General features: G+C 51.6%; 1 protein-coding gene across 1 annotated transcript; it reads right to left on the reverse strand.

Moving 5' to 3' along the window:
• Nucleotides 1-4,096: 4,096 nt before the first annotated feature.
• On the reverse strand, nucleotides 4,097-10,870 carry LOC129712861 (neurofilament medium polypeptide-like). Its single transcript, XM_055661590.1, is given in 6 exon segments — nucleotides 4,097-5,841; nucleotides 5,843-6,027; nucleotides 6,030-6,273; nucleotides 6,311-8,236; nucleotides 9,356-9,480; nucleotides 9,876-10,870. Coding segments are annotated over 6 exon segments (4,059 nt in total). The 5' UTR covers nucleotides 10,830-10,870; the 3' UTR covers nucleotides 4,097-5,216.
• Nucleotides 10,871-20,643: the final 9,773 nt, after the last annotated feature.

Consider the following 20,643-nt stretch of genomic DNA (forward strand, 5'->3'; position numbering starts at 1 on the left):
TCCACAGATACTGCCTGGCTTTGAGCTCAGTGGTTACTTACCAAGTGAGGTGTCCAGGTGCCCAGTCAGAAGATCAGTGACTTGAGTTCTAATCCTGCCATGGTATGTTGGATTTACAAGGATGTTGCCAGGACTGGGACTTTATTCCTTGGAGAGCAGGAAGATGAGGGGTGATCCTACAGAGTGTATTAAATCATACGGGGAATAGATAAGGTGAATGCACAGTTCTTTATCCAGAGTTGGTGAATCAAGAACCAGAGGACATATGTTTCAGGTGAGGGGAAAGATTTAATAGAATTCTGAGGGGCAGCTTTTCTTGCTGTGTGGTGGTGGGTGGATGAATCGAACTGCCACAGGAGGTAGATGAGGCAGGTAGGTGAGGCAGGCGGGTGAGGCAGGTAGATGAGGCAGGTAGGTGAGGCACAGGAGGCAGGTGAGGCAGGCAGGTGAGGCAGGCAGGTGAGGCAGGTGGTTGAGGCAGGTAGGTGAGGCAGGCAGGCAGGTGAGGCAGGCAGGTGAGGCAGGTGGTTGAGGCAGGCAGGTGAGGCAGGCAGGTAGATGAGGCAGGCAGGTGAGGGAGGTAGATGAGGCAGGCAGGTAGATGAGGCAGGCAGGTGAGGCAGGCAGGTGAGGGCAGGCAGGTGAGGCAGGTGAGGCAGGTGGGTGAGGCAGGCAGGTGAGGCAGGTAGGTGAGGCAGGCAGGTGAGGCAGGCAGGTGAGGGAGGTAGATGAGGGCAGGCAGGTAGATGAGGCAGGCAGGCAGGTGAGGCAGGCAGGTAGATGAGGCAGGTGGTTGAGGCAGGCAGGTGAGGCAGGCAGGTGAGGCAGGCAGGTGAGGCAGGCAGGTGAGGCAGGTAGGTGAGGCAGGCAGGTGAGGCAGGCAGGTGAGGGAGGTAGATGAGGCAGGCAGGTAGATGAGGCAGGTGGTTGAGGCAGGCAGGTGAGGCAGGCAGGTGAGGCAGGCAGGTGAGGCAGGCAGGTGAGGCAGGCAGGTGGTTGAGGCAGGTGGTTGAGGCAGGCAGGTGAGGCAGGCAGGTGAGGGAGGAAGGTGAGGCAGGCAGATGAGGCAGGCAGGCGGGTGAGGCAGGCAGGAGAGGCAGGCGGGAGAGGCAGGTGGGGGAGGCAGGCAGGTGAGGCAGGCAGGTGGTTGAGGCAGGTGGTTGAGGCAGGCAGGTGAGGCAGGCAGGTGAGGCAGGTAGGTGAGGCAGGTAGATGAGGCAGGCAGGTGAGGCAGGCAGGTGAGGCAGGTAGGTGAGGCAGGTGGTTGAGGCAGGCAGGTGAGGCAGGCAGGTGGTTGAGGGCAGGCAGGTGAGGCAGGTAGGTGAGGCAGGTAGGTGAGGCAGGCAGGTGAGGCAGGCAGGTGAGGGAGGTAGATGAGGCAGGTAGATGAGGCAGGCAGGTGAGGCAGGCAGGTGAGGCAGGCAGGTGAGGCAGGCAGGTGAGGCAGGCAGGTGAGGCAGGCAGATGAGGCAGGCAGATGAGGCAGGCAGGTGAGGCAGGCAGGTGAGGCAGGCAGGTGAGGCAGGTAGATGAGGCAGGCAGGCAGGTGAGGCAGATACTATAACATTAAAACAAACATTTGGACAGGTACAATTGATCAATGTACTGTGGAATAGATTCACATCATGGTTCAGGATGCTGTAGGTTCTCCCTCTAATGCTGAGCTTATTTTAGACACTGTATATTCAGCAGAATGGGGAACGTTCGATCTCTCTCAGTTCCACCAGACGTTTAGAAGATATCTATTCACTTGCTTGCAGTATTTATTTCTGATGACAGAGGAAATATAGATCATTGCGCAACTAAACCAGTAAGTGTGTGTCCCTGCAGTGAAGGGTTGTGGTGCAGAGGGACCCATGAGCTGAGTGGATGAGATGGGAAGTGTTCGGGGGAGGGGTGGGGGGGGGGGGGGGGAAGCTCACGTATACTGATCAGATGTACATTGGAAGTCGCAGACCACACACCAATTAAGGACCAGGCTTTATACACCGCTATAAGACCACTCGCTAGAATTTAGAAGATAGAGAGGGGATCTTATAGAAACTTACAACATTCTTATGGGGTTGGACAGGCTAGATGCAGGAAGATTGTTCCCAATGTTGGGGAAGTCCAGGACAAGGGGTCACAGTTTAAGGATAAAGGGGAAATCATTTAGAACTGAGATGAGAAAAACATTTTTCACACAGAGAGTGGTGAATCTCTGGAATTCTCTGCCACAGAAGGTAGTTGAGGCCAGTTCATTGGCTATATTTAAGAGGGAGTTAGATGTGGCCCTTGTGGCTAAAGGGATCAGGGGGTTTGGAGAGAAGGCAGGTACATGATACTGAGTTGGATGATCAGCCATGATCATATTGAATGGCGGTGCAGGCTCGAAGGGCCGAATGGCCTCTACTCCTGCATCTATTGTCTATGTTTCTATCCCTCCTTCAATTCAGACACGTTTTAAATTTGCTTTCCATTGTAAATCACCCATCAGATGGGGCATAATGGCGGCGCGGTGGCGCAGCGGTTGAGTTGCCGCCTTAAAGCGCCGGAGGTCCGGGTTCGATCCGGACTGGCCGGAGTTTGGACATTCTCCTCGTCACCTATGTGGGTTTTCTTCGGTTTCCCCCCACAATCCAAAGCCGTGCAGGTTTGTAGGTTAATTGGCTTGGTATAAGTGTAAATTGTCCCTAACGTGTTTAGGATTGTGTGAGTGTGCAGTAATACGCTGGTCGGTGTGGGCTCGGTGGGCCGAAGGGCCTATTTCTGCGCTGTATCTGAACTAAACTAAAGGTGAAGTGTTTAAGAAAGAACTGCAGATGCTGCAAAAATCAAAGGTAGACAATAAATACTGGAGAAACTCAGCGGGTGAGGCAGCATCTTTGGAGAGAAGGAATTAGCAACATCTCGGGTCGAGATCCTTCTTCTGACTGATGTCGGGGGCGGGGGGGGGGGGGGGGGCAGGAAAAAGACCACTGGCCACATCTTCCCATCTTCTCCCCTTTCTGCTTTTCGCAGAGACCTTTCCCTCTGTAACTCCATGGTCAATTTGTCCCTTCCCACCCAAACCTCCCCCTCCCTGGGTACTTTCCTCTGCAACCGCAGGAAATGCAACAATTTTCCCTTTACCTCCCCCACAACTCCATCCAAGGACCAAATCCGTCTTTCCAGGTGAGGCAGAGGTTCATCTGCACCTCCTCCAACCTCATCTACTGCATCCGCGTTGGCGAGACCAAGCGCAGGCTCACTGAACATCTCCGCTCAGTCCGTCTTAACGTACCTGATCGTTCGGTTGCTCAACACTTCAACTCCCCCTCCCATTCCCACTCTGATCTTTCTGTCCTTGGCCTCCTCCACTGTCAGAGTGAGGCCCAGCACAAATTGGAGGAACAGCACCATCATATTTCGCTTGTGTAGTTTACACCCCAGCGGTATGAACATTGACTTCCCCAATGGGGGGGTTGTGGGAGGATGGTGGTTGTGGAGATGGGGGGGGCTGGGGGGGGGGGGGGGATTGGGGAAATCCCTCTTCTCCCAGACTGGGGTGGGCCATGGGGTTCCCTAGTCACAAAGCCCACAACGGGTTGGGATCGATAGACGATCGGAGACCCAGCCACGTAGTGGAGCTGTGGGCATGGTACACCTGTCATCGCCACAGAACACACAAGCCCTCTCTCACTCTGTCCTTGGCTGTCCATGGGCCTTGGTGTGTGTGTGTGTGTGTGTGTGTGTGTGTGTGTGTGTGTGTGTGTGTGTGTGTGTGTGTGTGTGTGTGTGTGTGTGTGTGTGTGTGTGTGTGTGTGTGTGTGTGTGTGTGTGTGTGTGTGTGTGTCTGTGTGTGTGTGTGTGTGTGTGTCTGTGTGTGTGCGTGTGTGTGTGCGTGTGGTGTGCGCGTGTGTGTGTGTGTGTGTGTGTGTGTGTGTGTGTGTGTGTGTGTGTGTGTGTGTGTGTGTGCGTGTGTGTGTGTGCGTGCGTGCGTGTGTGTGCGTGTGTGTGGTGTGTGTGCGTGTGTGTGTGTGTGTGTGTGCGTGTGTGCGTGCGTGTGTGTGCGTGTGTGTGTGTGCGTGTGTGCGTGTGCCTCTCTCTCGTCTGTCTCATCTCTCTGTCTCAACTCTGCGCCCACTCACTCGTTCTCTATCGCTCTCGCTCTCTCGCTCCCGTTCTTCCACCCAGTCCATCCTCACGTTGCGTTGCATCAGGAGAGCTGCAAGTATCGTCAACAATGCCCCTTGTGGGTGAGGATGCAGGAGCTGGGAAGCCACACGGCCATCAGACTCCTGATCCAACCGTGTGGTGCTGCATACAGCGACCTTTAACTCTACGTCATTAGTTATTCACTTATTGTGCTTTAATATTAATTTTGCACGACTTCAGATTTACTACAGCCCTGCCCCATTGTGCTGGTGTTCACTCGCTGTTGTGTTTATCATTCATGTGAACAAGGAATCTCGCTGCAGCCTGGTGCATAAAACAGGAAGTTGCTCTAACCCAGACTGTGATTCACTGTGTTAATTGTTGCATCTGCTGTAGTGTCGAGGTTGCATTAAGTCAAAGCCCAGGCAACAAAATATCCAGCGTGTATTTGGATGAAGATTGTATTTACTTGGTGCTTTTGATATAATTCCCTTCCAAAGCAGAGTTCTCAAACGAAACCCCCAGCAATATGAGATGAGGTTTGGGTGAAAACTGAATAGAAAGGGAGAGATTTCAAACACCAACTAAAAGGAGGAGAGGGGGGGGGGGGGAGAGATGGAGAAATGACCGTTGCAGGTGGGATGATTAAATGTGAAGGTAGCCCGAGTCACTGGTTCACATAAATGAATCGTGTTAAACAGGTCTGGTTTCTCGGACAAAGTGCATTTATTTATTTATTTGTGGTTGGCAAGTTGATAGTTCTTTGTTGGTTGATTGTATTTGTGGCAACAGTTGGTAGAGCAGTTCATCAAAAGTGTCAAAATCCAAATACACAATGTGCATGTACTGCAATAGATTAATAGCAACAAAACAAATATTATGCTGTGTTTAGTATCGTTAAATCTACTCGTCAAAGTCCAAGCACCCCATGGCAAATGTTTAGTTGTGCAATTATTCATGCATTAAATTAAAACTAAAATTATTCCCCTGAGAAATTCTCACACTTCCCGTTGGACGATCATGATCTGGAAATTCTGCAGTGCCCGCTCTGCTGTGAAACATGCATTTCTATCATCGAAGAACTAATGCTGCCTCAGTCTTCATTTACTTTCCTTGGCGGCACTCTCTGGGTCTGCTGTGGCCACTGTTACCACCGTCGTCATATCCTCATTCACTGTGCGGGTGATGGAGACTTTAGATATCGTCGTGTGCTCAGTTGTCTTCTCTGTGATCTTCTGAACGACCTCTGGGGTATTTGGCATCTTCTTATCAATTTCAGCTTCACTTTCTTCATTATCCATGTTGATGTCCAACCCATTTATGATGGCCACTGAGTCCTTGTCCCCAGACGGCGGGCTCTTGTCCCCTGACTGTGTAACCTTGTCTCCCGACTGTAGCCCTTTGTCTCCAGGCTGTGGGCTCCTGTCTCCTGACCCTGGGACCCTCTCCCCAGACTGTGTTTGTTTGTCCCCAAATGGTTGGACCTTCTCCGCCGATAGTGGACTCTTGTCCCCCGATAGTGGACCCTTGTCCCCCGATAGTGGACCCTTGTCCCCCGATAGTGGACCCTTGTCCCCCGATAGTGGACTCTTGTCCCCAGACTGTGGACCCTTGTCCCCCGATAGTGGACTCTTGTCCCCCGATGGACCCTTGTCCCCCGATAGTGGACTCTTGTCCCCCGATAGTGGACCCTTGTCCCCCGATAGTGGACTCTTGTCCCCCGATAGTTGGACCCTTGTCCCCCGATAGTGGACTCTTGTCCCCCGATAGTGGACCCTTGTCCTCAGACTGAGTCTTGTCCCCCAATAGTGGACCCTTGTCCCCTGATAGTGGACCCTTGTCCCCCGATAGTGGACCCTTGTCCCCCGATAGTGGACTCTTGTCCCCGGATAGTGGACTCTTGTCCCCTGATGGTCCCCCGATAGTGGACTCTTGTCCCCCGATAGTGGACTCTTGTCCGCCGATGGTGGACTCTTGTCCGCCGATGGTTCCTTCTCGTCCCCCGATGGTGGACTCTTCTCCCACGATAGTGGCCTCTTGTCCGCAGATTGAGTCTTGTCCCCCGATAGTGGACTCTTGTCCCCCGATAGTGGACTCTTGTCCCCCGATAGTGGACCCTTGTCCCCCGATAGTGGACTCTTGTCCCCCTGATTGTGGACTCTTGTCCTCAGACTGAGTCTTGTCCCCCAATAGTGGACTCTTGTCCCCAGATTGTGGTCCCTTGTCCCCCGATAGTGGACCCTTGTCCCCCGATAGTGGACCCTTGTCCCCCGATAGTGGACTCTTGTCCCCTGATTGTGGACTCTTGTCCCCTGATTGTTGGTCCTTGTCCCCAGATTGTGGGCTCTTGTCCCCAGATTGTTGGTCCTTGTCCCCAGATTGTGGGCTCTTGTCCCCTGATTGTGGGCTCTTGTCCCCTGATTGTGGGCTCTTGTCCCCCGATAGTGGACCCTTGTCCCCCGATAGTGGACTCTTGTCCCCTGATAGTGGACTCTTGTCCCCCAATAGTGGACCCTTGTCCCCCGATTGTTGGTCCTTGTCCCCAGACTGACTCTTGTCCCCAGACTGTGGACCCTTGTCCCCTGATTGTTGGTCCTTGTCCCCAGACTGACTCTTGTCCCCAGACTGTGGACCCTTGTCCCCAGACTGTGGACCCTTGTCCCCCGATAGTGGACTCTTGTCCCCAGACTGTGGACTCTTGTCCCCAGATTGTTGGACCTTCTCCCCCGATAGTGGACCCTTGTCCCCAGACTGTGGACTCTTGTCCCCAGATTGTTGGTCCTTGTCCCCAGATTGTTGGTCCTTGTCCCCAGATTGTTGGTCCTTGTCCCCAGATTGTTGGTCCTTGCTTCTGGGAGTTTCAGCTACCTTTTTTTCTTCCACTCTTTCTACTGAGATTTTCTCTACATTTTCTTCACTTTCTCCTTTCTCTTTCTCACTCTGTTCTTCCTTTGTTTCTCCTTTCTCTTGACTGCCTTCGTTCCCCTCCTTGGAGACAGAGAGTTTCTTGCTGCCTTCTATCTGATGCTGCGGTTTCTCCACTTGCCCAATCACCTCAGGCCTTGTTATCTCTTCCCTTGTTTCAACTTTAGCTTTCTGGCTTTCGCTTTCTTTTGCTAATATTCGGGGAGCAGTTTCTCTCTCGTCTCCTCGTGATTCCTCTTTTGCTTTCTCCACTTTATCCTCTTTCTTATCACCTTCACTTTCCCCTCTGACTTCAGACGCAACAGTTGTTTTTTGCTTCATTACTTTCAACTCCTCCTGCTGTTGATGTACTCGCTCTTCACTCTGTCGCTTGCCGCTTCTTTCCTCTTTACGCTGACTTCCCTCCATCACTCCTTGTTTAACACTCTCGGTTTTATCGCTTGTGCTAACTTCTTCAGCCGCTGCTTTTGTTTCTGTTGCTTCCTGCTCATTAGACACTGTGATTCCTGCAATATCTTCTCTCTCTGCTTTTCTTTCTGACGGTTTTTCCTCGTCGACGTCTTTCCCCTCGGTAAGACTTTGCTCTTCAGACGGTTCAATTGATTTACCAATTTCTTCACTTTCCAACGCGTTTCCCTCTTTGCTTTCTCCCTCTCTAACCTCCTCTTCACTACCTGCAGTCTCCTCCTCCACTATCCCTCCCTCCGCCTGGACAGCGCTGTCATCTACTCCACTCTCTTTCCCACATTTGCTTTCTGTTATACCCGCGTCACTCTCTGCTCCAGATGTAGTGACTTTCTCCTCAGGTTCGTTACTCTCGATGCCGCCTTCCTCTGCGCTGTCTTCCTTAGTTTCACTGCTCCTCTCGGCCTCCTCTTCATCCGAGGCTTCGGCTGTGGTTGCCTCGTCCTCCGGCCTGGTTGACCATTCCTCGTCCACTCCATCCCCAGACCCGTCCTCAGACATGACTCTCAGCCCAGAGGCTTCCAGCTCGTCCATGTCGACCTCTTTGGTTGTTTCACTGATAATTTCTTCCACAAACTTGTACCGAGGGGCTGTCTTGGTGGGAGTGCCCTGCGCGCTGGCCGGGGCGTAGATGGAATGAGTCAGCGATTGAGTCTGTCTGTACGTGTAGGAAGGGGCGACGCTGCAACCCATGGAACCAAACCATGTCTCCTCGCCTTCCAGTAGTTTCCTTCATTCGGGAAAGAGAAGTCACAGGTGAGACACAAATAAATCATTCTACCCATTGGGAGAAGGAACGAGAGCTGCAAGTTCAGGACCAGCTGTGGAACCTCCTGCTTAGCCTGCGCCATGTTAGTGGGCACCTATGGGCTGTGTTTAGGTGGGACTTCTGTGGCCACAGTATCACGGATAATTGATGATATTGTTTACAGTACATGTTCTAACGCTGCACCAACTAATGTCATTGTTCCGGTCCCGACATCAATGAGTTACATTCTCTCCGCCTGGCTCCTGTTTTCATTTCCCACTCGACATTTGCCTTTCCTGTAACTTAGTTAGTGACCCGGGGGAGGGGGTGACGTGAGATTGTGTGCCCAGGGATTGTGTGTTTGGGGCGGGGGTCACTCCTGGTGCCGGGGTGGGTCGGGACTGTGGATCGAGCCGCACTGAGAGTCTCCCCGCCTCACCCGAGTCTCTGGTGATTTGAACTATTTCAGGATCAGTCAGTCCCCGTGAGCGCGGTGAGATTATATCGCAGTTGTGGTGAACGTTGATCTATTTACAGAGTCCCGCCGTCAGGTAAATGTTCTCACGGCTATTGGTCTTTGCAGGTTGTGTATAGGACGTGTTTAGACAGATATGGACAAATGGGACTAGTGTAGATGGGCATGTTGGCGGGCATCAGTGAGTGGGGCCGTTATCTGCTGCAGCTTTAACCCCTTCATGTCTCGGCCCCACCTCATTGACTGGCGGGTAAATCTAATTAAATACCTTAAACCAAGGGCACGCCCCCTTATTGGCCTTTACATGTTTGAAAATCACCTCCAGAAATACTACTGTTGGTGACAGGTTTAGTACAAAGTGCTGGAGCAACGGCGGGTCTGTGGAGGGAATGGTCAGTCTGGCCGCTTGGCCGTTCCCTCCACAGAGGCTGCTTGACCCGCTGGGTCCCTCCAGCACTTTGTGGTTTACACGACATTCCAGCATCTGCAGTTCCTCGCGTTTCCGCCGCACGTTCATCCCTTTAGGATTAAGCAGCTGGTGCCGGAGCCGGAGCCTCGCTTCACCGTGAGCGGTCGCGGGCAGCGGACAGCGCGGGGTTTGAGTTGCCCGGCTGGGCCACACGTACCTGTACGAAGCAATCTCCACGTCCAAGGCCGTCTTGACATTGAGCAGGTCCTGGTACTCACTCAGGTGTTGGGACATCTCACATTTTGTGTTTATCAGTTCGTGCTCCAGCTGTTGGATGGTGCCCTGGAAAACAAGAGCGGTTCTTGTAAAGTGACTGGTGCAGGAGCTGGGGCGGCGCAGCGAGGGGAGGGGAGGGGTCCCGCCGTGGGGTGCAGGACCTGGGGCGGCGCGGGGAGGGGGGGAGGGGAGGGGGGACGCGGGTCCCGCCGTGGGGGTGCATATGGGGGGGGAGGGGGGGGGGGGGGGGAGGGGAGGACGCGGGGCCGTGGGGATGGGGATGGGAGGGAGGGGGGACGGGAGGACGGTCCCGCCGTGGGGATGGGGATGGGAGGGAGGGGAGGGGAGGGGATGAGGGGACGCGGGTCCGGCCATATGGGGGGGGGGGGGGGGAGGAGGGGGGGACGCGGGTCCCGCCGTGTGGATGGGGATTGGGGGGGGGGGAGGGAGGAAGGGGTCACCTGGTACTGCAGCAGCTCGGAGTCGTGCCTGTCCTCAATGTCGCTCAGCTGCCGGTCCAGAGACTGTTTGGTTCCCCGCGCCGCCTCCAGCTCCACGGTCTTGGAGTGAAGTTGGCGCCGGAACTCTCCGATCTCCTGCCGGCTGCGTTGCAGCGCCTCGCTGTTGGTCTGAGCGGCCTGTCCGAGCGCGGCGGCCCTGAAGCGGAACAACTCCTCGGCCTGGCCCAGGTCGGTGCCGGTACAACCCTCCATCTGAGCTCGGATCTCCCGCAACTCCGCCGCCAGGCCGGGTTTGGGCGAGTGTGTGAGTGGAGGCGCCTGGATGTGGCCGCGTAAGTCGGACACCTGGTCGTGGTGGGTGTCCCGTAGCGCGACCACCTCTTCGACCAACGCCAGCGCTCTCTTGTCCAGTTGCAACTTAACTCGCCGCGAATCCTCGCTGTCTTTCATGTAGCCACGGGCTTCCACCTCCAGCCGTTGCCGCATCTGCTCCTGGTCCTCGCACCGAGCCGCCACTTCCCGCAGCCGCTCCTCAAGCCGCTCCCGCTCCAGCTGAGCCTCCGCCTTTTGCCACTCCGTATCCCGCACCAGGCGGCGCATCTGATCGAGCTCCGGGCCGTAGACGGCGGCCAGGCGGGACGGCGAGGCCTGCCGCTGCCTAAGCCGCCCCATCTCCGCCTCCAGCCCCCGGTTCTGCTGCTCCAGATGCCGGACCTTGTCGATATAACCGGCGAAGCGGTCATTCAGTCCTTGCATCAACTGCTTCTCGCTCATCCTTTCCGCCGGACCGTCCTGGGGGTAGTAGCCCAGGCCCGGGGTTATGTGCTGGGCTAGCCCGAGGCTGCGGGCGCTACGCCGGCCAGAGGTGCCGGACAGCCGCGGGACGGGCACCGGGTCCCGGCCGGGCTCATACTGCATGTGCCGGTAGGGCAGCGGGTTCCAGGCGGAGCTCATGTTGTCGGTGGAGTGGAGTGCGCTGCTAGATAGTTGCTCGCTTTATATAGTTAGCGGAGTTTGCAGCGGCCGCTGATCACCGCGTCTGTGTGACGCACGAAACACTCTGACATTGAACGGAAAATGCCAATGATAAATATAGTCCCATTGGCGAAAATCTCTAGAAAACACGACTGCGGGTCGGCGCGTAATTCCCGCTAGTTCACCCCATCTCCCCCCGCTCCGTAACCCAGAGCAGTGCGGGAACGTGGAACAGTGAATGGGGTGGGGATGGGGGTGGGGTGGGGGGTGGTGTGGGGGGGGTGGGGTGGGTGGGTAATGGGGGATGTGGGTGTGGGAAAAAGTGCAGCCGCTGGAAACGTGAACAAAGTCAGCGGGTCGGGCAGCAGCTGTGGGGGAGAGAGAGAGGGTGTGGACACGATGTTAGACCGGAACCTTCCACAGACCGGCCTTTAGTGTTTGGTCGCGGCTTCTGGCCGGAGGGGGTTTGCGGACACGTGGGCGGCGTTTCACAGCGCGGTCAGAATCAAAGCAGCGTGTGTGGAGGGAGGGCGTGCAGCGATGGCCGTTCGGCCAGCTTGTGTCTACTGTCCTGTCCGGGGATGTGCAAAGAGTGGTGAATCTCTGGAATTCTCTGCCACATAAGGTAGTTGAGGCCAGTTCATTGGCTATATTTGAGAGGGAGTTAGATGTGGGGGAAGGGGGGAAAGGGGGGGGGGGGGGGTGCGGGGGGGAGAAGGGTGGGGGGGGGGGGGGGGGAGAGAGAAGGGTGGGGGGGGGCGGGGCGGCCACGGAGGCGCTGATTCTCACATTTCAGAAACATCCAGACTAATTCCCGGGCCGGTCGCGGATCAAGGGCTGGGAATGGGATTAGTGGATATTGGTATTTCCTGGTCGGCATCGACACGGTGGGCCGAAGGGCCAGTTTATTTGCTGTGTGACTCTCTGCTCATTGTGTCCCAGTGCACGGGAGCAAATCTGGCCCGGTGCAGGGCCGGGCCGAGCGGCCGCAGCCCGTGTGACCATCGGTCAGTCCCTGTGAGCGTCCGCCTTGCCCTCCACTTGGGCCAACCATGCCTGTCCACTGCAAGGGCAGCGTGAGACGGAGAAGTGGGAGGTATTGCGGCTCTTGAGGAGCATTAAGGTGGATAAATGCTCGGGGCAGGGGGGAAAGATCTTTGTATCCCAGCGCTGTTCTTTGTTTAAGAGAAATAGAGATGATGAAGTGAATTATAGGTCACTAGTCGGGAAACTATTGGAGAGGATTCTTTGGGATGTCATTTACTTGCATGTGGATGAGAATGGGTTAATTTGGAATTGTAAGGCCGGTTAGGGTTAGGGTTTGTACACGGTTGGCGTGTGTCACCAACATGACCGAGTTGTTTTGAGGTGACGGAGGTAATTGATGAGGGTGGGTGGTGGGTGCTGTCTACATGGTGGGCTGATCCGGAAGGTTACTGCATGGGTCCACGGTGACTCGGTCACTTTGAATCAGAACTGGTTTAACCCATGGGTTGGTGTTATTCTGACTGAAGACCTGTGGCCAGTGGTTCTGCAGACATCTGTGCTGGGACCTCCGCTATTTGTGATGTGTATAAATGACTTGGATGTAAATGTAGATGGATTGGTTAGTAAATTAACACACAATAACTGGCGGACATTGCAACAACATGTAGACCAGCTACAGCAATGACAGATGGAATCGCAGCTAAACAAGTGTGAGATGCCGCACTATAGGAGGTTGAATGAAAGTGGAAAGTATATCGATAACGGCAAGACTTGTAACAGTATTGATGTAGAGAGGGGTCTTGGAGTCTAAATCCATAGCTCATATAGATAGTGGGGAATAATGGATGTGGTATGCCTGCCTTCATTGGTCAGTGCTTGAGTAAAATAATCAGGAAGTTATGTTGTTGGTTTGATGAAGCTGTATCTGGAGTACAGCGAACAATTCTGGCCGTCCCGTTACACACGTGGGGGCTTCGGAGAGGGCGTTTACCGGAATCAAGTCCAAGTTGGTCACATGCACCCATGGTACAGTGAGATTTGTCACCATAACAGAGTACAGATAAACACACAATACATGATCCCCGACCTGGATTTGAGGGGATTAACTTTAAGGAGAGATTGGACAAACTGATTGATTTCTCTAGAGTGTCAGAGGCTGTGGGGAGGTCTGGTAGACATTGATAAAACTATGAAAGGCGGAGACGGGCGAAGTACGTTTTCCCAGAATGGAAATGTCAAATAGTAGAGGGCGCGGCTTTAAAGGGTGAAACGTGAATAGAGGAGCTTTGGACAGATTTGTACAGAGAGAGTTTGGGGGGGGGGGGGGGGGGGGGGGGGGGCGGTGTTGGGGGGGGTGAGCGGGGTGATATGATCGCGGTGTTGGGGCAGCGGCTATGGATAGATGTGGATCAAGTGTGGGGAGATTTGATTAGTTTGACGGAATGATGTTTGGTGCCAAAGAGCCTATTCCTCGGCTGCACTGTTCAATGTTTCATGCGCTGCAGCTTGCTGGATAGTGCGGATGTATTAAGGGTCTTTTGACGTCAATGGGCAAGGCTGTTTCACTGCAGCATTCTCACCAACTTTGAACAAATCCTAACTCAAAGTAATGAACAGAAATGGTGCAGAACAGAGTGGCGGATCTGTTGTTTGTCAGGACTGAGGGGGCAACGATTTTAACCCCTTCACTCCCGAACTGTCCATGCTACCCATCTGTGTTTTCACTGTGCGAGGCCACTATCAGGCGAGGTCAGCGAGAGACTCTTTCTCTGCCTCACACTCCCTGGGCTGTCTTTAATAATCTTTTCCCTAAACGATTCTCTCACATATTATATCTTTAGAGGTCCTTACAACCTTATAAATTATTCACGTGGACTTGGAGAATTATTGTCAGCGCAGAGCTGAGTGAACAGAGTGAGATGGAGAATGAACTGCAGCTGCTGGGAGATGGTGCTGGAGTAATTCACCATCCTGACCCGCTGAGTTACTCCAGCTTTTTATATCTAAGATCTTTCATGTTGCAGGCTGAGGGTTTGTTCTCTGAGTTTACCGGAGCGGGGAAGCTCCATTAGATTGTAAAACAGCGGCAGCGTTGCCACCTCCAGCTTTGCCCGGCCGGGCCCACGCGTTGGCAATCGCCCAGCGTTCGCGTTTGAATAATGTTAACGGGGCGAATGAAAGTCAAGTGTATCCCACCCGGGAGAGAGAGAGAGAGAGAGATGGTGTGTGTGTGAACAGTGTGTGTGAGTGTGAGTGTGTGCAGTGTGTGTATGTGTGTGTGTGTGAACGCGCGTGTGTGTGTGTGTGTGTGTGTGTGTGTGTGTGAGCAGTGTGTATGTGTGAACAGTGTGTGTGAGTGCGAGTGTGTGTGTGAGTGCGAGTGTGTGCGAGTGTGTGCTGTGTGTGTGAACAGTGTGTGCGAGTGTGTGCTGTGTGTGTGAACGTGTGTGTGTGTGTGAATAGTGTGTGTGTGAGCAGTGTGTGTGTGAGCAGTGTGTGTGTGAACAGTGTGTGTGTGAACAGTGTGTGAGTGTGTGCGAGTGTGTGCAGTGTGTGTGTGTGTGAACAGTGTGTGTGTGTGTAGTGTGTGTGTGTGTGAACAGTGTGTGTGTGTGTGTGCAGTGTGTGAGCAGTGTGTGTGAGATGATAAATGAAGGTCTTTATGCAGACACTTCATGGCAAATCTAGATGCCCCAGAGCAGACTCGCGGTATTTGAACCCTGTAGCTACTGAGGGACATTCTACAGACCACAGATTATAGAGCGATCTTTGCTGCAGACCAGGCTGTGCGGGGTTCAACTCCATGAAGGCAACAGGCGATGGCCGGGGCATCGGGAGCGGATCTCACGCCCGGGCTGGTCCCACGCCGTTACTTTTCACCCTGACCTCCCCGTCTTCACGTCCCTCCCCCCGGGTCCGGCTCCAGAGCCCACATTGCAGGTGAGCGGCTACCGGGACACCAGGAGTTAATGACCCTGCAGCGTAGGTGGGATTGGAGAGAATCCTGGAGCATTGCACCAACTGTTGATTCACTGCGGAGGGACTGCGGATCAGCAGCGGATGCGGGGTAGATGCGGGCACAGACCCACCTCTCTCAATCCACACTCCCCCCCCCTCCCCCCACACTCACCCAGACATTCTCCCCCCCACCTCCCTCCCTCCCTCCCTCCCACTCCCCTCTCACACATCTCTCCATTATCCCCCTCCCCCCCACCTAATCCCATTCCTACTCCCCCACTCTCTCTCTCTCCACCACTCTCTTTCTTTTTCTCTCTCACGCCATCTGTTTTTTTCTCTCTCTCTCCCTCTCTGTCCCCCTATCTCTCTCTCTCTCGCTTCATCTCACTATCTCCCATTCTCTCTCTCCACCTCACACTTCCACTATCTTCCTATCTACAGTCACATCCCGTATTATCTCTCTCCCTCCCCCACTCACTCACCTTCTCTCTCTTGTTGCTTGGACCCTCTCCCCTTCAATGTCTTCCTTATACCTCCCCCCTCCCCATTGATAAATGCCCCTCCCACGGTAATCGACAGTTTTATTGCTCCAGTTTCTCTGATTTTATTTAGTTTTATGAGTGTAATAAATAACATGAAATGAGAACATTGATAATAACCGTTGACATTCAGATTAAAAACAAAAATCAATTCTCAAGAATTTAACCACTTCTGGTCTGTTTTACACAATGACAGCCCCAAACAAAAGATTCATGGGTCTGCAGTGAAAGCAAGTCCAGCTTGTGTGTATGTGTGTGAGTGTGTGTGGGAGTATATGTCTGTGTATGTGTTTGTGTGTGTGTGTGTGTGTGAGTGTGTGTGTGAGTGTGTGTGGGAGTGTATGTCTGTGTATGTGTGGGTGTGTGTGTATGTCTGTGTATGTGTGTGTGTGTGTGTGTGTGGGAGTGTATGTCTGTGTATGTGTGTGTGAGTGTGAGTGTGTGTGTGAGTGTGTGTGAGTGTGTGTGTGTGTGTGTGAGTGTGTGTGGGAGTGTGTGTGTGTGTATGTGTGTGAGTGTATGTGTGTGTGTGTGTGTGTGTGTGTGTGTGTGTGTGTGAGTGTGTGTGTGTGAGTGTATGAGTGTGAATGTTTGTGTGTGAGTGTGTGTGTGAGTGTGTGTCTTACTATCTGTGTGTGGGTGTGTGTGAGATTCTGCTCACATCCACTTGTACTAACATTCATTACATTGATCCACTTTTATCTCATGAAAACGGACATGTAATATCAGTTTTAAAACGTTGTTTATTTGCAGTTCATTGCTAAGGTTAGATAACTGAATTAGTTGTCTTATCTGCACTAGTCGATCATGTCCCTGTGCACCTAGTCCAATTGAAACTGAATAATGTAACTGTGAAGGTCACGGCATTGTGTTCAAAGATCTCCCCCCCCCCCCCCCCTCATTTCACCACCCCCTCCCCCCTTCCCCTCACCAACTCCAGCGCTGTACAGCTGGCAAACACAGGTGGGCACTGCACCAAAAATCATGTCGCAAAGAGGCAAATAGAGAGTGGGCAGAGTATTATTCCCCGGGTGGAAGTGTCAAAGACTAGAGGGCATAGCTTTAACATTATTACACAGAGAATGGTGGGTGCCTTTGAACCAGTGGGGGGGAGATGATGGTAGAGGGAGGGGTGGTGGGGGGGGAGAGGGTGGGGGGAGAGGGTGGGGGGAGAGGAAGGAAGGAGGTTCATTAGAGGTGATTGCCCACACCTGTGTCACACACACTACGCCACACACACATGGAAGGAAGGAGGTTCATTAGAATGGTGATTATGATGACACCTGCTCCCTTCAGCCATGTGCACACACACACACACACACACACACACACACACACACACACACACACACACACACACACACACACACACACACACACACACACACACACACACACACACACACACACAGCAACATATCACGGCTGTTACACTCTGGGACACACACAGACACACACAGATACACACACACACACAACACACTCAGATACACACACAGACACACACACACACACAGACACACACACACACACACACACACAGCAAGGAAGGAAGGAAGGCCAGTCCAGGGCTGCGGTGATACTGGAACGGACAGGGGTGACAAAGCGACTGTTGTTTTACTCCAGTCGAGTCTCCAGCATCCAGTGTGTAGCAGTTGGACACAAACACCTTGTACAGGGTTTGTCATAATCTGCAGCGCTTGTGTGAAACTAGAGCAGGCCAACTGAAACATTGCTGATTAATTAATTAATTCTGCACTATATAACTATCTTTATTTCAGTACCAGTATGTTCAGGAGATCAGTCTGAGGGGAATAATCTTCACTGAATGAGCTGTTGCAATTATTATTTTCCATCTTCTAAGTTTAGAGACATTTTGTCAAAAGAGTAATATTTTCAGTGCGTGCTGAGTGAGGTGCGGCAGGCACTTGGGCAGAATGTAACCCCACCCACAGTGTGGAGGGAATATTTCTTTGCTGGATCTGCAGCTTTTGTTTCTTCAAACACATTAGTATTCTGCTGCAAACAAACTCCATAACATCCACCCCAGTGACGTCAGTCGAACATTGATATCATCTCAGCAAAGACTTCTTTCTTTAAAAACATGTTTCCACAAATATATGTGAATTAGAATAGATTGGTTTAAACTGAATACTCTTGAGCAGAGGATGTCCTTGATTATTGGTGTTGCTGTACACACAATGGGATTGTCAGGGAGTTATGTTGGATGAAGCTCACTCCGACTTGCCAAGGTCACCGAGAACACAAATCAATCAGGATATTTAGAAAACCGCATGGGATCAAAACACACTGAATACTCACTGGAGGCGATTCAGATTTATCGGAATTAATCTAAATACCATTTACCCCACGGTGACCATTTAAAATTAAGCCCAACATGCTCTGGGATCTTTTGCTGAATATTTTAAATTTTCTTGTTCCTCAATGTTTTATTTTGTGTTGGAACCAGGAAACCTGTGACTGTCATTTCTACACAGTTGACACTGTGGCAATCTATCGGCAGCATCGTATCATCCCTGTCCATTGCAATACTGGGCGATGTTGATCTATAGCGGATCTATATCCCATTAAATAACTATACAACCTTCTTCACAGTTCACAACTCCAGTAATCATGATGTCATCTGAAAACATACTACCCAACCCATTTATGCCCAAGTCATTTATATCTATCACAAACAGCAGTGGATCGCTGCAGAACTCACAGCCCACCAGCCTGAATATTGTCCTTCCACCACAACCCTCTGTCTTCTACCAGTAATCCATTTATGAATCCACATGACCAAGTCACTGTTGGTCCCGTGCATCTTAATCTTCTGGATCCACATAGCATGGGAGACTTTATCAAATGCCTTCCCAACATCCACCACCTCACCCTCATTCATCACCTTTGTCACCACCTCAAACATGTGATTGTTACTAGGATACGACTTGTCATGTACAAAGTCATGCTGGCTACCCCGATTTTACACATTATCCTCCAAATGGGAATAAATCCTGTCTCGTCCAATAGTTTTCTTGCCACTGACGTGAGGATCATTGGCTTATAGTTCCCTGGATTCTATCCAGTTCCGTTCTTAAACAAAGGAAGACCATTTGCTACTATCCAGTCCTGTGGGACCTTGCCTGTGGCTGGAGAAGATGCAAATATCTGTTTAATGAAGTCTTCATAAATCCCCAGAGTTTGTTTAAAAAACCTTTAACACTGGAGCAGTGATCTTTAGAAATCAGATATACTTTGCTCAATCGATGACCTGTTAACAGTTTTAGTTTACACATTGCACTTCATTGCAAAGCACATCCTCCACTGTCTGATGACTTACTCCCTGTGCTGTCTCGAACTGTGCACTGCACTGTGTTGGTGACATCCTACCTGCTTTGTTTTGTGGACCCATGAGCTGTCCAAAGGTCTAACAGATAGACATGGAAGGAAATTCATGACTGCCACCAACCATGGCCCATATCTGATCATTGGTGAGGAGCCCCAGACTGGAGAAGATATCTCATTATCAATCTTACCCTAGTTTTGAGTGTGCCGTGAGTTGTATCTCAACCCTCCTGCCTTCAGCAGAATCTCCAGGAACTTGATTGAGGACCATGTTGGTTTCTGGCCCGGCTGGTGATACCGGCTCAGAGTGGATTGTCAAGCACATTCTGAACCTGCAAGTACAAAGCTATTTGAAGAAATGTGCACAGATTATAAATATAGAAAAAGCAGAGCTTTGTGTTAAAAACTGGAATTATTACATCATTTGAATTGCATGCTCTGAATTAAGAATTGGTGTTGGTTTGAGACTTGGTATGAATATTGTGTGATCAAAGTTACTTAGGCGACACCTTGGGAAGTTTAGGATTCTAAATTTCATTTTAAGTTTCGTTTTCAGTTCTTTATTGTCACATGGACTGTTGGTGAGAAGCGTTGATTTGCATGCTATCCAATCAGGTCAGATACACCATAAATAAATAAATATCATCAAGTACGTTAGGTAGATGGACAAGACAGATACAGATCTCAGCATTGTAGCTCCCATACACAATGTCCAATGTCCTCACTAGGATAGAGGTGAATACAAGATTCATTCAGGAGCCTGATGACAGAAGAAGTTGTTCCTGATGTGGTTTATTGTACCCTCGGGCAATCGGCTTTCTGGAACAAACCATGTTACAGATGGAGAACTGCTGGTTCTGTTCACCTCACCAGAACAAAGGTGCAGAGGTTGGGAGAACAGAGCTGATGCTCTTGAGCAGGGGAGAGAAATGGAACTGAAATGTTGCTCTGGGTTCAGGAGACTGAGAGGCAGATTAGTGAAGGAGATGGGAGCTGAGGGACATTGCTGGAGTTTGTGTGATGACTGAGACTAATGGTTTGTATATCAGGGCAGTGGACAGGGTGGTCATGGTCCTGGTGTTGGTGTTTGTCCTGGTCCTGGCGCCGAGCACTAGAGGGACCAACAGCAGAGACTGATGGATGGGAGTGAGGTGTGAGATACAATGTTTGCTTCAACACTGACAGAATAATGATTCTCCAACCTCCTCACACATCAATTCCCGATCAAAAAAGCCATAATTTACCAACTATCTTGCAATTGCGTGGCCTATCTTTGTCACTGTGCAACGCTACAGGAGCAAGGATGCATGACTCTCTTAGTGTTTATGATTCCCTGGTTGTGTGAGAAAGTGCCATACATCACTTTCATTACTGAGCCACTGCCCTTTATGTCTTGCACAGACAGAGTTAGAGAATAGTTCTGCTGAATTTCTAAAATTCAGTAGAAAGTTAATGAAACATTTTGTGCCTATAATAATCCAGCTTGGGGAAGAGTGTGGACATCGATGCTCACAGAACATTCCGGCATCACTGAGACGATGGAAATGATTAAATGGTTGCGTCCAAAAGGAGTGAAAAGTTAATTAGACTATTAAACAGCATTAATAATGTAAAACCAGGCAAATGAAAACCGAGAGATGTTGAAGACTTCAGAAGTGTATATGAGCTGAACCTCTCCCTGTTTGTCTGCACTGACATTCACAAACTGTTTCTGAACCAGGTCTAATCCGGACCAGGACTCGGGTAGACTCTTCCTCCCAGGGTTGCTGTTTGCTGCTCGATTCAGCGCTGTACTGTCGACAACGTGCCACAGACAACGGTCGACAGGTTCAAGTACAGGTTGGGCATGGATGTTGGTGTGGCTACTCCATGTACGTGGGTGTGAGAAAGATTCACACAAACAGGATGTTTTGGATTTGCTTCAGAATTTGCTGCTAAAGAGGCAGCGTGAGGGCAGCTTA

Source organism: Leucoraja erinacea, chromosome 34 (assembly GCF_028641065.1).
Source record: "Leucoraja erinacea ecotype New England chromosome 34, Leri_hhj_1, whole genome shotgun sequence".
Classification (NCBI taxonomy): Eukaryota; Metazoa; Chordata; class Chondrichthyes; order Rajiformes; family Rajidae; genus Leucoraja; species Leucoraja erinaceus.